The sequence below is a fragment of the Periplaneta americana genome, chromosome 6 (genome assembly GCF_040183065.1).
Source record: "Periplaneta americana isolate PAMFEO1 chromosome 6, P.americana_PAMFEO1_priV1, whole genome shotgun sequence".
NCBI lineage: Eukaryota > Metazoa > Arthropoda > Insecta > Blattodea > Blattidae > Periplaneta > Periplaneta americana.
The window spans coordinates 59,872,051-59,891,303 of NC_091122.1; the positions used below are offsets into that span (position 1 = coordinate 59,872,051).

The 19,253-nt window shown below is 35.6% G+C and overlaps 1 protein-coding gene across 2 annotated transcripts in view; it reads left to right on the plus strand.

The window, feature by feature from the left end:
* Nucleotides 1-235: 235 nt before the first annotated feature.
* LOC138701355 (neurogenic locus notch homolog protein 1-like) overlaps nucleotides 236-19,253 on the plus strand; it is a 75,471-nt gene continuing 56,453 nt past the window's right edge. Inside the window, exon 1 of one of the 2 annotated variants that reach the window (XM_069828154.1) lies at nucleotides 236-544. Coding sequence is in view for 1 of the 2 variants with exons in the window: in XM_069828153.1 (XP_069684254.1) it covers nucleotides 1,171-1,201 (31 nt within the window). In the remaining variant the exon portion in view is untranslated. Of the gene's footprint in view, nucleotides 545-568; nucleotides 1,202-19,253 lie in introns of those variants that run through there. The other variant, XM_069828153.1, reaches the window with a different exon arrangement.

Below are 19,253 nucleotides of genomic sequence, written 5' to 3' on the forward strand. Positions count from 1 at the left end.
TCGGCGAAAGTCGCTCAACGCTCCTTTAACCAATATTCGTTTAGTGGGCAGTAGATACTCTACATTGACCCCATTTTTTAAATACTGTTAGATAACTTTTGCAGTTGTCGCAGCGTCATTAAGCAAATGCTTGGAACGCGTCACTGCATTAAGCTCCCGTGAGCGGTCGAGGTGACCCTGGACGTCATTACACAACGCTGAAGATTCCTTCACGGGACAGGCAGCTTCCTAATCCGAGAATATTGGTAATTTATAAGCTCTGCTGAAGGTGAAAGTATCAGTCGCAAATATGAATTTAACATCCGTTTTGAGCTAATTGGAACCAACTCATCTTGACCTTATAATGGTACATCAGTAGTAGAGTAGGGATGAAGACGCATCTGACCTCCGACCTGAAGAGCCTCACGACAGCCTCATCCTGGTTTGTAGGTCGACAACCGAACACCGACAGGATAAAGCAGGATGCCACGAGGCCTGCAATTGTGACGTCAGGCGCACAACAACAAAAACAACAACTACTACAAGCTGTGGGAATAATGTGGCGGTGAGTATATATATAAGTGGGAAGTGTGGGGCACAGATCCGGCTAGTCTGCGGTGTCCGAGGTGAACAACATGTGATTGCTTCAGCGGCGAAGTGACAATCGTTCGGTTTCGATCGTTCAACAGACAGGTCAAGAAACGAAGTGTTTGTAAATAAAAACGAAATGGCGACGTTCTTTTAATAACGGCATTTACAACAGAAATAATAATTAAATAAAAGACTGTCATTTTAAATGCTGCATTGATTTCTTTATAAATGTGTTAAAATACGTTTTGAATTGCGATAAAACAAATGCAGACAGTTAAATCAACAATGCTTATCACTTTAAGAAATTTTAATTTAAATCAGTCTAAAACGAAAGGATTTGTAAAAATAACTAACAATTACATAACAAATTATTGCAATTTTCAAAGAAGTTCCAAGTGAAGAATATTAACTTACTGAAATAGGCTGTATGTTAAAATTAATTTGCCACTGTTTTTAATAATTTATAAATATTAATACATTTAAATTATTGTATTTATTTTAATACGTGTGTTTAATCTCGTGTGAATGTGTCCAACTATAGTGTGATATTGTGTGACTTTATTTCTAATTGATCATCTGAATTACACTCAAAACAACGAGATGACGCCCATAGCATCTATCTTCGTTCTGGGTAAGAATACAACATTTAATTTTCTGTTAAGTACGCACAACATAACCAGTGCCAGATTTAGGACTAGGCAACCTAGGGCGGCAATTTCCAGGGAGCGGCATTTTCTCTCTCTTTTTCTTTCATTTTCATTTTACAGTGAAATTTGTTATTGAAACACCTGTTTGGTAAATCTTTTCTGAAGTTTGTTCTTGAACACCTTGTGGAAGTCGAATATTGTTTTGTTATCGCATTGTCGTGGCCGTGGCGAGAGTAAAAGTAAAGTGTGCAGCTGCATAGTTACATCACAGTCTAGCATATACATATACGAAGCTCAATACGTAGTAAATATGCATCCATAGATAGTTGCTAACCATTAGGATCGCTAATATCACCTCATTACAGACAATGCGAAATAGTACCAGCACAGTCTATTGTTCCTAGCACCCTCACAACTCAAGCTTCGTGATTCTATGTACTAGACTGTGGTTATATTGTAATGCCGGTATCACGTTATTATACTATGAAACTGCTTAAATTTAACTGCTTGTATAAACAAGAATGCACTGTTGAAAATCAAATTAGATGTGTGTTTATTACCTAATTATCGCTGTGAATAATAACCAGAAATCTCAGTTAAATTTCCAATATAATATACCGTCAACAATACTATTTAATCACTTTCCAGCATGTGCACTATATCTTAATTCGATATGAAAGGTTTATTCCGCAAAGAGTTGGAGTTTATTTTTTAATTTGCTTTATACTTCCTATCGAAGTAAGAAATACTCGTAATAATTATATCACTATCAAAACTCAATGCTTAATAATAAACAGCAGCTTGCCTTTGACAAATCAATTTTGTTTCAACAATGAATAAGTTTGAATATATTTCTTTGCGTCGAGTCTGATGTGCATTGTCACATTGACTTTGATAACATCAATTCTTTCCCTGTGAAGGAAGTGGGAAGGAAATCTGACATAATTAGAACATTAAATTCAGTATAGTGTGTTAGTTGGGAGGCCGGAGGGAAAAAGAGCTTTGGGGAGGCCGAGACGTAGATGGAAGGATAATATTAAATAGATTTGAGGGAGATGGGATATGATGATAGAGACTAGATTAATTTTGCACAGGATAGGGACCGATGGCGGGCTTATGTGAGGGCGGCAACAAACCTGCAGGTTCCTTAAAAGCCATAAGTAAGCAAGTTTTTTTTTTTTTAATTTTTTACTTGTTATTTAACGACGCTGTATCAACTACGAGGTTATTTAGAGTCGATGGGATTGGTGATAGCGAAATGATATTTGGCGAGATGAGGCCGAGGATTCGCCATAGATTACCTGACATTTGTCTTATGGTTGGGAAAAACCTCGGAAAAAACCAACCAGGTAATCAGCCCAATTGGGAATCGAACCCGCGCCCGAGCGCAACTGCGGATCGGCTGGCAGGCGCTTTAACCGACCGAGCTACGCCGGTGGCTAGTAAGCAAGTAAATTTATTGTTTTCTGGATTATAACATTTCATTTAGAACTAATGTAAATTAAACGCGACATGTATAATAGCTGCTCATAAACTATTTGTGAGAGTTGAGGGGGGGGGGGCAAATTTTAGCACTGTACATAAATCCGGCCCTGAACATAACCTGTAAGAGTACAATGCGCCTAAAAAGTATTCATACTCTAATCACATTAGGTGCAGTGAAATTACTGTAATGTTATAAAAATACTTCAACATTTTCATTGAAATCGTCCGCGGTTGTAGAAAAGGTTCTTGCTCAACCTAGAGCAATTAATTAAGGACGATGGAAATGCTAACTTGGTTTCATTTTGAAGAAAATCACAGTAGAGGGACCCTAGGAATAGATTTAGAACACGTAACAGAAGCTTGTCGCTGGATTAGAGGGTTCCAAGTAAAATGTTCAATCTATTTGTGATATTTTGTCTGGCGATTTGTAAAACACTACTGTTACTTTCTCGAGTAAAAATTATATTTCATATCCATCTTTACTCAGCGGTCGCCTCAGAAAAATCGTAATATTCCTTTCTGAAACTGATTTAATTACTCATAAACAACTATTCCAGCTGCCACCTCCTGCTGCGTTCAACTGCCAAACACTAATCACCGAACAACAAATTTTTATTTTTTGTCTTGTTCCGAAATAAAAATAGGTGATTATTACTAATGTGTGTGCCCTAAATCTGAATTTGAAATCCAAATTGCTCCATCACCTACCATTCTCCGGGGAAAATGAATTCAATTCTTTATTAAAAAACTTCCTTTTTTATTTTTTACTGCCACTGATAAAATTACAACAGACTAGGGATTCAAAATGCCTCCTAATACTTTAAAAATGTGTACTGGATACAAAAATGATGTTACACAGTTTAAAACACAACAACAATAAAAATATTTCATGCGTATAATGACTTCTGTTTATAACTAGACCCGGGACTGTATTTTACAAGGAACCAACAATAGTCTGCAAGCATGCTGGATGATATTTCTTTATATCGCCTTTGCATTTAAGATATTTCTTGTTGAAATCTTTCCCCTATGCTCGTCGCTTACCGCTCCAAGGTTAGGAGGAAAGAAATCCAAATTATAATGTAAAAAGTGTATTTAGGGAGACATATTACACTCCATTTTCTCATATGCACTTAACATGGTTTCCACGACAAATTCTTTGTAGTTGTCTGCTCTAGAATTTCCAAGAAAATTGAGCAAATATCTTTGAAAGGGCGCCATGCCATTTTTTCTGTAACGGAAAGTTTTCCTCAAACAAAGAGTCAGCCATAACTTTGTGAATTTGTGAACCGACGAAAATGCCCTCTTTTTTTATTTGCCTTCACTCAATATGGTACATTTTTCTTTTAAGTACTGAAAAACAACACCCTTGTTTGTTCATTGCTGAGACCTCACTTTGAACTGTTATGAAATTTACTGAATAGAAGGTTCCAATATCTGCTTATTTATTAGAAGTACAAAATAACATGCCAACAACTATAAGAAACCGGAACTAAATCATAAACTCATGAAATGCATTAGCTTTTGTTTTGGTTTACAATTCCCAACCTGCTCTAAATGTTTCCTGGGAAGCGTTTATCGAAAAGCGAAATAATAATAATATATCTTAAAAACCTTACATGATACGAAGAAAATAGATGCATTTTCGAATTCAGCGCACACAAAAACGTAAGGGACACATTGTTTTAAGTCGGACCAAAATTCCTGTTCAGTGTAATTGACGGTCGATCATAAACTACCCCAAATACAATCCATGGATAAATTATATAATATCTTAATTGTAAGGCATTCAATCAATTAATAAATGCAATCAATAAATCATTATGCGAACATTGAAACAGCTGGTTCTCCACACTCATTGAAAATGAAATTGAACACATGCTTATATGAACTTTTTTGCTCGGCATACTTCATATTACCACCTCCTAAAATATTTGCTAATTCATCTGCAACACCCTTAAAGTCACTTTAATTGCGAGGTTACAATGTGACTGTATTTGGGAGTTGTACATTGGATTTTCATTTTGTGTGTTGCCATCTAGTGACCGAACTGAGACATGTCCACTTTCAGGTCTTACGAAAAAGAGCTGTAACCCATCCCGCATTTATTTCTTAATTAACTAATTTCTCTAATAATTTATGAACGCGGAAAGAAATCACTAAAAACTCCGAAAAGATTGACGCATCGCGGGCCCGGAACATTCCGAGTGAGGTTTCAGTGTCTTATCACCAGGCTTAGGATCCGAGACAACTTAAGAATGAAGCGAAGTTACAGTGCAACGGAGTACAGATGGAGTGAGGTGGCGCGTTGAGTTTTGTTTACCTGTTACAGTACGTACAGTACGTTAGTGTAAAATTCAGTTGGTGATCAGAGATATTACTCGTTGCACGAATGATTGCCGGCGGCCAGTAGGCGAACTAAATCATAAACACTGGATCGTATTGTATAACGCAGCGACAATGTCTCTCTTGAAATCGGGCAATCATTCGTTCAACGAGTTATTACCAAAGCTCGGATCTTGGGGACTTGTGTGTCGTGTGCTTGAGTAAGGTTACAGGCATAACGTACACAAAGCTCACGCTGCAAGTGCTCAGGGACAGTCGTTTGTACTAAGAAAGTGGTCACATCGAATGGCAAGAAGACGAACGAATAAACTGTGTCACGTCGAAGCCAATGACATTAAGAGAATTACAGGTAAACGGTCTGTTTGAGGAATTAGAAAATACGTGTTATTCGAATGGGTGTTATGGAAGTTTGAAAATGCATTTCTTAAATTTTAGGTATAGAATTTCGTGGAGGAATTCTGAGGAGATACATTATTTTCTTCTAATGCAGAGTTTATATCTTGTAAGTTGTGCCACACATAAACTAGAGCTGGAAACGGGCATTCATTGAAAGACATTGCAGTCCTTTAAATTGATGGAGAATTTGTCCATAGCCATGGATCAAGTCGTAGAGGGACCTTCCCTAGTAGTGATACACTAATTGAAAACTATTTGCGAGAAAAATTTAGGATATACTTATCTTTCTCAGATACGAGATCTGCTGAAAATCGAACAGGAAACAGTGACAGTGAAATATTCAGTATTTTATTTAGGCCCAAGACTTTATAATAAAATTTCAAACCATTTTCCAAATTTGAAATTTTTTAAAATTGAAACTTTTAAAAAAGAATTTTGTAAAATTATCCATGATATATAATAGTAACAAATGTACTTTTTTTACCTTTTATTTCTATCGACTATATTCATGTTTTTATTGAATATCACTGGCTTCTGTCGGATTGTCAATTTATATTAAATGTGTATTTTTCTCTCGTTTTCCCTTTCTTCTTTATTCTTGCTCTTGTGTTGTATTTATTGGTTTGAATTAAGTTAATTACTGTATTTAGTAAACTGTCCTTGTAAATTTTATGTTATATTATTCACTAAGACCACACCGTACACGAGCCTGACTCTTTATTTTATAAATGCAATTTGTACTCACTAGGTAGCTAGTTAAAATAAATAAAATAAAAAAATTAAAGTTTGCTCCCGTCACTTCATGTGGCGTGGAAATAAGTTTCCTTCGTTTCAAATCATGTTTAACTAACAGACGAAGAATTTATGGGTTCGAAAATCTTCGAATGCATGTAGTCATACACTGTAATGAAATGTACAGAGCAGAACTGTAAATTTGATGTATTTTGCATGTTTATTTATATATATATGCTATAAAATTAGATGTTTCAACCTATCATAATATTATCATTATGTTGTTCCAGCCAGGAACCACTTTTATAGCAGACCTGACAGTACCTCCGTGCTGGAAGCGGGAGTTTGTTGACATTGAAGTCCGGTCGCTTAGCCACGTTCAAAGACACAAGTCCCCAACTTCCGAGCTTTGGTTATTACAGTATTCTTCCATCTCTCCCTACGAAACGAATTCAGGCCATCACATTGCATTTTCAATTCATAGTGAACAGTTTTTTTTTTTCGAATTATTTGCAAGTATGTACAGTAGTGGCAAAAAAAACCGGACTGGCCCTTGTAGCTGATTTCAGAGCCTTGTTCACTCCAGACACGATAGACTGGTAACTAAAGCCTGGTTCAGACGATGCTAGTTTCTGTGATGGATTCCAAGGTGGCTGCGCTGATGGGTGCCCTGCGTGCTCACTTGGTGGCTCCCGTGTTGCCTACGGTGATGGTAGTTGTTCACACGGAGCTGGCTCTTTTCACAGTTCAAATTGGAAAATCATCTGCTGTTTCATCTGTTGCCAACACTCATGGTCAAAAAGAAACTAAACCGTGAATGGAAAACAACTAAAGTCCTACATTAACAGTAATAAATGTCGCAATAAAGTAATTATGCCATAAGTGCAAAATAGCTAAAGTCCGATATTTAATTGTTGTTTCTTAGAAACTAAAGAATATAGAAAAATACAGGTTTAGTTGGAAAACAACGAACATGGCGACATGGTTTCAGTGGTGATGTTATATGATCATCTTTGGATCCAGCCTGCAAACCATAACGAAAAATAGCAAGGAACCTACCCTCGAAATCCGGCAAGCTAGCCATCCAAGGAGCCACCAGAGACCTGTTTCTTAAAAATACTAGTTTAGTAGTTCACCAGTTACTAGTTACCAGAGTATATTTCACCAGCTCTAGTAGATTCTGTTTCTCAAACTATTTTACCAGTCTAGTAACTTGTAACAATTTTTCACTAGTCACATGATCTCTTTCACTAGTCAGCTGATTGAGTTCATTTGTTTATAGCCATTGGTAGGTATTGTTATTTGAGTTTAGAAGGCTAAGTTGTTTGTGTTTTGGTTCTTACTTCTCTCTTTTCTTGAAATTCCATCAATTGAAAGCAAATTAACTATACTCAATATGATTAATGAATCAAAGGATATATCATTCGGTGCTTTTTCAAGCATAATAACAAAAAATGATAAAGTAAACGAATGGACAAAAAAATGTGTAATATGTGAGGGTATGGAACTGATACCTCAGAACAAAGATTATTACCAATTCAAGTTCACAGTATCATAATATGAACACATTATGTAGCTAGTGGGTCTACTGGCGACATGGATGCCACTTATGACTTGAAAAATTCGCTAGTTTTTTTTTTTTCAGTTTTACGTTTGATCTATTCGTAAATTAGTGTCGTTTTGTATTTAATTTGTAGGCTAAAGTTGACAATGTCAGAAGAACTGGCAGTGGAGGAGGCAAGCCAGCAAAAATTACTGCAGTTGATGAATTGATATTAGATTATTAGGAAAAAAATTCTTCATGTGTTGCTGGTCTAGGGGAGAAAAACCTGATGGCATTGGAAAATAATCAACATCCCGATTTGTAGAGCAATTTGTATTTGAAGCTTTGCTGATAATGCATGACTTCTATTTGTTTGCTTGTTATGGCAGGTCCCACTATATTTAACAACTCGCCAAGCTTTTCAGCACTTTATTTAAACCGTTCATTATATTTAAACAATGCTCCCGTAAAGGAATAATAGTTGTTCCTTCTCGATATAGTTTTAGCTCTTTTCACAACTTCTTTACTACTTCAATCGGAATCACTAAACCACATACTGTATATTAAAAAAATAACTACAATATTTTGTTTTGATTATCTGAGAAAGGTTGTCACTGGTAACTGATAATACAGAAATCACCAGTCTTTAGAGTCTTGTAGGAATATTCCTGTGGAATACTAGTATAATCAACTAGATTAGCATTTTGAGAAAAAGAATCTCTTAGGAACTGGTGAAATCGACCAATATTACTAGTCTGTGAACTGGTAACTACTACTTTACCCTTGTAGTTTCTAGAAACACAGACTTGTAAAACAAACTATTATTACTACTGTACAGACTAGTATTACTAGTCCGTGAGTTTTGAGAAACAGGCCCCAGAGCGCTTTACTTCCGGCTAGTGAGCACGCAGGCGACCCATCAGCGTAGCCACTTTGGAATCCATCACAGAAACAGCACCGTCTGAACCGGGCTTAAGACTTTCGTGGTTCGAATCCTGCCTGGGAAAGAAACTTTTTTTTTGTTCCTTATTCAAATTTATTCCCAATACTTTTCGAATGCAGCGATATTTACTGCTTAATTAACTTATTATTCCCAGAACATGAATTTTACCAGCAATAATTTATTATTATTATTATTATTATTATTATTATTATTTATATAGACGCTCTAGGTTCCACGCCGTGGCGTCGTGATCTAAGGCATCCTGCCTAGAACTCGCGTTACGGAATACGCGCTGGTTCGATTCCTCATAGAGAAAGAAATTTTCTCATGAAATTTCGGCAAGTGTATGGGACCGGTGCCCACCCAGCACCGTAATGTACTTGGAGAGCTACGATAGGTAGCGAAAATCCGGTTTCGCAAACCAGCTATAACGGCTGGGGGGATCATCGTGCTAACCACACGATACCTCCATTCTGGTTGTATGATCGTCCACCTCTGCTTCGGCATGTGGACGTGAGGCCAGCAGCCGGCTGGTCGGTCTTGGCCCTTCATGGGCTCTAACGCCATGTATTTTTATTTTTATAGACGTTCTAGACGTCCAGACAACAGTGCGTTTTGAGGCAATAATTTGACACCATGAATTAATATGAGCCGTTTGCTTTACTATTCCTTCCATGTATACAAATTGAAATGATGGAAGAAACTGCGCATATTCATTTAATCTCGCTTCGTATTGTTTACTGAAGTCCTAGTTTTACTTTCTCTTATAGAAATACTAAGAAAGTATATTCGGTATTCATGTGACTTTGTAATATGCAATTACAAGGTCGGGAATTTGCGAAACACAAAAGCAGAGCATAGAACTCACGATTATGCAAATGAAAGCTTGCTTTGCATTGTGCTGATGTGAGACCACACACTTAAGAAACACTCGATGTGCATTACAAAATTATTGAGCAGTACACGCGCACGCAACAAGATGTAGCCTATCTTTCTGTCTCTTTTGAATGCTGTAGTTGCCAGCTATTATATTTAACGTGTAGCTCATGAGGAATTATCACAAAATTAAATAATACAGTAAGTAAAACATATCTCAATTGTAAGTCTCTCCTTTACGAATCCAAAGGATGCAGATTCGATTCTCGGTAGTGAAGAGCAAATTCATCAATCTTGCATAATGTTTGTATTGTCTTAATTGTTGACCTTAAGTATGTTGCTACATGGCAAGAGAATATTGCTATTGTGAGTACCAAGTGATAGTTAAAAATCCTCACAAGAATACTATAAACATACCCATGTTGAGTCTTTTATTTCTGACATTGAAATTCTGTAAAACTGGTTTGATGCCAGTGAATGTTAGAACCAAAGTAAAAAAAAGCGAACGAACGCACAAATTCTGATTTCACAATTCCATTTTGTCCTAAAACCGGCTCTTGGATTACCTACCTGCTCTGTATAAAAGGCACTGAAGACACTGGGTGAAGAACTACGTTTACCTCGATATAAAAATACACCTGGCATTGGAAACGGAAAATTAATACTGAAGTGCGAAATAAACTGAAATTATATTTTTAAAAGTGGCAATAGCTTATAATTATTAACGATGAATGCCACTAAGAAGAATTTACAGAACGGTGTTTAGAATAGGTTGCGAGCGACTTAACCCTCAACTGGTAATGCTTTTTAAATTACGTTAACGGTATCTATCCATATGGGTCTATATTGACCCATAGATACCAGTTGAAGGTTAAGCTGCCCAAAGCATTATAATTATACAGCACAGTTCACCAACAAAGTGACGGGACATTCGAGAAAATGCGTATAACGTTGATAAAGGTATTAGAGTAATGGAATTAGCATTTAAATACATACAATTAGCTGTAATATTTAAGTGTGTGTCTAATGAACAGAATGAAATAATATATATTATTTTAATATACTCTTTCATCGTAGAATGAAATAAGCTATGAATAACAGTCAATCCCCCAATAATAATAATAATAATAATAATAATAATAATAATAATAATAATAATAATAATAATAATGATGATGATGATGATGATGATGATGATGATGATGATGATGCAGTAAAACAGAATCTACTATTAATAGGACAAGTAAAAACTGCTTTTGAGTCATGGACAACTAGCCGGTTTACAGTACGGTATATAAACATACGAAACTATCCATTAAATATTGTTTTTTTTTTTATTATTATTATTATTATTATTATTATTATTATTTACATATTTGTATGTAATGCCAACTTTGTATTAATTTTCTATAGTTACGCATGTAGGGTATATTGTGCACGCATCTGTTATGCGGTCATGTCACAAGTCAACACATACATAATATATACACATACACAGTATATTAGTGTCGTGCAATGTTCGAACATGGGAGGGGATATCAAGATATTACGAACTTCGCCCTACTCCATAGGCATCCCAACAATACGTGAAAGTAAAGCATGTGAACTAAAATAACCAAGTAAGTTGAAACCGGTCAGAGGCCTTATGTTCGGTTCATGTTTGCCGACTCTCTATAGAACCGAAGCTCTATTTGCGTTTGTTCAATCTTTCCCTTTCCTTACAATATATTCTCGGTGGTTTTTTTCTTACGTACTTCCACCTCTCCCTGCCCTTTTATGCTTTAGCTGCAGAAGGATGTCAGGCACATATATTTCGAAGTTATGCACAGTAATGAGTATAGGTAATTTTTCTTGTTATTAATATGACTAAACATTCGTAAAAATATATGTATAATTTAGTGCTGTCGATCGATAAAAATATTTAATCGATTAACGGTTTGAATTTAATCTATTAATCGATAGATTTGGAAAAAAAATTTAATGTACCGTAATACACAATTGTTGTTAAATTTAATTTGCGTTTGGTGATATATATATGTATGTATCGCTGTATTACAAAACAATACTATTTTAGTTATTTACTAACATATTTACGAGTATTATGTAGGCTTATAATTTATTGTGTCAGTATAGTGTCCTACAATGTTCGAACATGAGAGAGGCAAGCAAGACATTACAAACTTCGTCTTATTCCATATGAAAATCTAATCGCAAGATATGTGCTCAAATCCTTAAGCAGTTTAAAATAGTGTAGGTACGCACTGCAACGTTCGAACATCACAGAGGCAACCAAGATATTACAAACTTCGTCTTATTCCATATGAAAATCTAATCGCAAGATATGTGCTCAAATCCTTAAGCAGTTTAAAATAGTGTAGGTACGCACTGCAACGTTCGAACATCACAGAGGCAACCAAGATATTACAAACTTCGTCTTATTTTATATGTAAAACTAATCGCAAGATATATTCTAAAACATGAAATGGTGGGAGTGGAGGACAGCGAATATTTTTATAACAAGGTGGAACAAACACGACAGGCCTCTTCTGCAGAGTAAACATCGACGAATGTCGAACTTCGTCATATTCGACTAACTTGAATCGAACATACCGTAATGCTAATCCTTTCACCATCCGTATAGTCAAATATTGTTATCGAGCAACTGTGATTTATTTGAATATTATGCGAAGAATGTAATTATAGCTATTTTGTAACTGATATAGTAAAAACTGTCATGTATTTTTAAAACATAATGGGCCGTATTCATAGACATTCTTAGCGCGGGCTTTCGGTGGATGATCAGCGAACTAACGTTTTTCGTATTCATAAACCAGTGTCAGCGATATGATATGATATGAATCCTGTTTAGCACGCTCGTAGCCCGGGCTAGCGAAATGTCTATGAATAGCACCCAATGTGACGTAAGTATATATAGACTACGTATATTTTTGACGACGTTTAATCATATTTTTTCAATAAAAATTATCTTTCCGTACATCTAAATAAAACTTCACAAGATTTGTTCTAAAATCTTTACTCAGCTAAAAACATGAAAGGATAAGAGAGGAACTTCAAAGGCACAGATCATACAAGGCGCAAGTTCGAGCGAGCTTTGAAAGATCTGCTCCTTCAAAGCAAACTTTTCGAGTTCCTCTGAAAAAAACTGAACGGATTTAACGTCAGAGAAAGAAGAAAAATAATCCGTGAAATATATTTTATGACATCTCTTCTGAAACAGTTCTGAGTAACTGGAGAATGTATAGTATGAATTTCAGGAAACTCCGAACTGAGGTCTTGACATTGAAGTTTATTACTGTTCTAAACATGTCGTCCTTGTAATATATTTGTTTCATTCATTTACCCATTTTCGAATCTCATTAAATATGCTGCTTTGATAGTGCTAATACTGAACATAGGAAAGATAAAGATATTAACATTGTGACAGAGGTGAATAGCATATATATACATATACATACGTAGGCCTACTACATACATACAGAGTCGGCCTGGTTGGCGCAGTTGGAATAGCGCTGGCCTTCTATGCCCGAGATTGCGAGTTCGATCCCGGGCCAGGTCGATAGCATTTAAATGTGCTTAAATGCGACAGTAGATTTACTGGCATGTAAAAGAACTTATGCGGGACAAAATTCCGGCACACCGGCGACGCTGATATAACCTCGGCAGTTGCGAGTGTCGTTAAATAAAACATAATATTTTAACATTTATACACACACACTCTGTACGTACATACATAAATCAAATATGCGTATATACAGTGTGTTTAAAATATATACAACATTATTTCAAGACTAGATTCCTAATACATCAACAATGAAATCTTGAGAGCTTCAAATTCAAGATGCCAAGACAGACAGCTCTGGAAGATGGGCACGGATAGATATCAGCTGTGTAACTCGTTTATATTACAGAAAAGTAAAAATAAATTCAGTGCTCAATCAGACATAACGCATTTTGGTTCACACATTGGTAAGAAAAATACTTGGTAAGAAAGGAAGAGGAAGACCGAGAAGAAAATACAGAAAATATATATACTTAATAAAATAAAATTAACAACTCTATGAAGAATTAAAAAAAATAGCACGGGGAAGAGAAACATGGTTGAAGTGACAAGACGAAGACTTTGAAATTTATGTATTTACTTTCGTGCTTAATTGGAAGAGGTGTGACTACATAAATTCTTGTAACAAAGAAAGCAGAGCAGGTTTAGTGTGGCTAAGATTGGGGGAATGGAATAGTAATAAAATTATCAGAGAAAAAGGAGAGCGCCTCTGTCCATTGTGTGGGGAAAAGGATTCCTGGAAACACATTTTAGCCCAATGTGACGAAACGGAACATATCCGGAGAAAATATCTATCACCCTCGATGCTAAGTCAGAATAGGGGTTCGCTTGCATGTCTTGACCTCATGGGGAATAGAGAATGCGAACAAAAGACTGGATTATTCCTCTTGAAGGTGAGACAGCTTAGAACATCAACTGTTGAAGTTTGTGATACGAACTGACGAAGGTATAATTGTAACTATTGAAGTATATACTTTTATGCCTGTTTGTATGTTAGGTTAGGGTATATTATATAAATGTGTTTTGTTTGTACCATTTTCATATTAATCTGTGTGTTATTTTGGAGAGTACTTGGATCTAATCATAGGTGAGGGGGTGAAACCTACAAAGTAAGACTTGTTTTGTAAAGCACGTACGTTCAAAAGACCCGTGCATTGGATTTAAGAGAAAATTCTGATAGTGTAGTGCATCTGTATGTATAATATTATTTAATAAATCCATTTATTTATTTATTTATTTATGTTTATTCATTCATTTATTTTAAACTTGAGATTTTATGTATGACTTTATTTTATCAAATTTCGCATGCTATTTTTAAAATGAAATTAAAGTAACAACCATGTCGGGTCTTGAAAAGGTGTGTTAATTTTATTACCCTCGCATCACATTGGACTGTGCAGATTTAGCGTGAACTAGTTGTTCGTTATAATGTGAAAGAGCGAAGAGTCGGTGAATAATAATTGTGCGGTAAAGTGATTTATAAGTTTCTGTTGTGAAGTAGGCTACGTGCCGGCACCGGGTTTCTCCTTCTCCCTTTCTCATCATCCTCACCTAATCCCTACAACACTATACTTACACATACACTCACCCTAATACATGACCTAACTCTTCACAGATACACATCATGCGTAACGTGTCCCGCCGAAGTTGTGTGCAACTTAAAAATGGGTCACAGTCCTGCCATCTATTCGCAGTATGTGAAACCTGAATCACGTAAGTGAAGTGGGTAGGCATTAGCCACGCACGCACAAACACACACACAGTTTCTGTTGTGACTGAAAATATAAACTTCTTTGGGTTAACTCTAGGAGAAAAGATGATTTTTAAAATAATGGAAGAACTAAGTCATCAATAAATTTAGTACAGAGTAGTTAGTGCAAAGAGAAGGAAATGAAGATGAATCGAAAATTTAATATAAATGTGTATGAAAAAGACCCTTAAATTTAAGGATGTATTTTGTACGATGTCTGAGGATAGGCTTAGTGCGCTGGCTATGTTGCCCATTGAAAATAAACTCCTGAGGAACATTCCGAACTTTAACGAAAAAATAATAGATAAGTTCGCCAAAAAATGAAACAAGGGTGAACTTTTCATACAGGCATCTATACTGAAGGTACGAGCTATTCCATCTCAAATCAACCGAAATATAGAGAAAATTGACCTTACAATTTCTAAATACAATATTTCTTTTTTGTACGTAGAGAACTGTGATACAGTGCTTTGTGCAAAGTTTGAGGCATCAGAACTTCATAGTGTTTACATTTAAAATATTTAAATTTATCGTATTTTCATAAAATTTGCAACTTTAAACTGTTGTAGCTCCGAAACCCCTTCATCCAATGATCAAAATCATGGTTTATTTTGATGCTGAGAAATTGAGGTTTATATTGACATATAAACAGATTTTCATACTTTTTATGGAAATGGAGAAATTTAGATTTTTCCTCATTAAGACGCCTTTGCCAAGGAAAAAATATTTTAAAAATATATAGTTAGATTCCGCATTGAAAGTACAAATAAACACATATTTTTTACTGATGGCACGTTGATAAGAAAGTATTGAAAATATCAAATAAAGAAAATAAATAGTACGCGCGTGAACTAACCACCTGACTGTGAGGCGGGAGCTAGCCGAGGTAAGCAAGGCCAGGAGACATCAACACGTGATGTGTCGTCTAGCAGTCATGACTGTGCTAGCTTTATCACAGGTTTTCATAAACACAAGAGTAAAATGACGCCCATCGCTCTCTTATCTTCAGCTCTCGGCCAGTGCATGTGGTACTGCGCCGTTCAAGTCTAGGCGTGTGAAAATAATCTATTTAATACCCTGGAAACTTATTGCCGTACCACTAACCAAACAATGCCGAATCCCTCTTAATAATGCAAGTTTTTTTCTCAATATTTTTTTACATTTTTACAAATTGGCAAAAAGCCTAAAAGTAAGTAAAATCAGATTACCTGTCTCTCTGTATACAATAAAAATAAGGATTACTTCTTAACATAACCTACCAAATGTCAGCTTCAAAATGAGCTCTTGTTCAATGTTCTGCAGTAAATGGTTCCAGAGTTCTGAGCGCTGAAAGAGGCTTATTTTTATAAAATACGCTAAATTTGTCGCTCAATAATAAGAAAACCGTTTGACTTTCGATAGTATATTTTTGAAAATGCACTCTCCTCAACACCTTGTATAAATAGGGAAAAAATTAGAGTATAAAAAAATGCTAGGTATTTTACTGATCGATTTCATATGGAATAGCCCGTACGTACTATTGTTTGTTTTGAGAAATATTTTACAGTCAATATTACTGTAATTTTCATGTGGCTTAAATGGTTAGTAATATTTTATTAAACGAAAATTGTACACCCAAGACGAAAAATCATGAACCGCTACCGCTCATACGACTGCTGAAGAATACTCTGCAAGACCTACCGCCAGTTTACTCTTAAAGACATAATTCACAAAAGATTAAATCCAGAATTATTTCCATAATTAGCACGTATGATCAGACTACCATACACTTACGACTGTTTCATCACGTCATCAATAGCAGTTCACCAACAACATCTGGGCCAACATTGTTTATGACTGTTTATAGAATACTTCACGTACATCAACAAAGACTCTTAGCAAAGAACTATACAGCTTTCTTGGAAATAACATCGCCTGATTTCTTGGACGACATACCACTGGTAATCCATGAAGGGTTACGTATTATCCTAAATGGCGAACCGTATCTAAATTAAACGTTTTCTCATCGCTGGATAGACAGGTGGACCAATCGCTTGTTGCTTGCCCTTCACCCTGACTTAAACCTCTGAATTATATCTGTGGGATCATTTATAGGCGTTTGCATGTTAGTCTGCAGTTGATACAGAAACTCTCCGCGACATAATTGTGGCTGTCGCGGTAGTGGAGATGATAGTCACACATCAGGAACATGGGAACGTAATCGAAGATCTCTGACAGTGAGACGACGCTCTGAGGTCTGTATTGAGACGGAAGGTCGACATGCTAAGGCCCAATTGTATAAATCTCCCTGACTAAAGATCAACTTTGATCGAAGATCGAAAAGTGAACCGAGTTCAGACACTTCTTCTATTGTATAAAACTTTCCTGCGATCAAATTACCTTGGTTCAAATGCAATCTAAGTTCACGTGAAAAGGATTTGGCAACATCGCATAAACAGGTGAAAAACGTGATGCGCGGACAGGTTTGTTCAGTATTGCCAATCTAGCGACTTTAACTCTTTTTCAACAACAATTTCTTTTAACTTTTATATTTCTTAAATAGGAATTTAGCGACCTTTTTAGCACCCCATAGTGACAAAATTTAATCTTTCTTTGTCGATAATGAGAAATCTAGCGACTTTACAACTACTTTTTGGCGACTTTCCGTACACTCTGTTGGAGACACTGGTTTTTTGTGCAATGTAAATAATGGCGGACAATAAGAAGAAGGTTACTGTTCTCCGAGTTGTTATCATGTTATGGTGTTTGATAGTGCTAAACATAATAAAGCTTTATAAAACGACAATTTTCGTTTAGTAATACAGTTAATTGAAAATTTATGAATGTACCTATCATATCCGTTAATAATTAATGGTTTTTATAAACATAATATAATTATAGGTTATGTTATTTGATACTGCTGAACACGATAGAGCCTTATAAAATATAAGATTGTTTGTGTATTAAGGCAAGAAATTGAAAGAAATATATATAAATGTACCTATCATATCTATTAATATTAATAATAATGGATATTTTATTTGCACAATCCGTCACTCGTGTATTTCAAACAGAAAAGAAATAACTGAACTTGGATCACCTAACTTAATCGGAGAAATTTCTTCAGTCAAAGTTGACTTTAGTTTGAGACAAATTAATCTCAGATTAGACTTTATACAACACAAAATTCCAAGTTCAGCTGAAACAAGGATCAATTTAACCTCTGATCTAAGATTAAATGGTTTATACAATCGGGCCTAAACATTCTATGTTTACAGCAGGAAGATGTGTTTTAATACTTATGTTCTAAATCTAAAATATAGGCCTACTAAATATTCACTAAATAATTTCTTAAAATTACCCAAATATTCTCTTAAAAAATAAGAAACAAAAGATCTCCTAAAGATTAAATTGATTAATGTAATATGCGAAATACTCTCGTGTGTGTGTGTCTATATATAGTATTAGTGTTCATAATTATTTTCCATTGCAAGTGTCAGTAGTATTTGTTTGTGGCCGTCTTTTGTCTTCGTCAAAGTTTCACATAATTAATATGTCTGTCGCAATGTTCTGCGTTACTTGCGTGCGACTTACTGCATTTTAACAGAAATGAAGATAAAAACAAAATTGAATAGTCTATGTTAAAATCATCGGTAATTCTGAAGGATGATCGCTCCACGATTTTCGAATTTTTTTTACAAATGACGATCTTATGCTCGATTTTCGAAAGGTAATACAAAAAAAATTTGGAAAAACATAATTTCGACTGTAACCTAACATAACCTATAAAACCTTAAACTAATCTACCTAATCTTAACCCAGTCTGGTAATCATCTATAAGTACTGGTTTTTGTTTTTTTATGAAATTAATATTTTAAACCCTTCTGATTATTATTCCTAATGTGAACACACTTAGAAAAAGTGAGCGGAAAACAATCGTAGTTTAGGTTTATTGTATTTACGGATCTGCCGATTGGAAGTGGTCCTCAGCCATGTTGCTGTGTTTGATGTCTAGATAAGAGGAGTGGCTCGCGACAGGAACAGTTTGGCTGTGGCGCATGCATGGACTTCTCATGCAGTACCAGCGCGATCCTTAACTGAATTTATTTTCGCGTGTACATTGCAGATCGAATCAAGAAGTTCCCTTCGTGTTCCGGTTACACATCTTGCATATACGAAGATTAGGTTTGGTTAGTTTAGGTTTTTATTAACCAAGTCTGCGCATGCGTAGACAGCCAAGATGACCCTGTCACAAGCCGCACGTAAGTCGATGTTTGATGACGTCATATTAATTCGATATTCGATTGTTTCCATTTTGTCTCAGTCGCTTTGACATTAGTTCTGGTGATGGAAGGAGCGTGTAGTTCTACATCTCGTGATGGTGTTTTGTGTGGAGATTGTAGTAT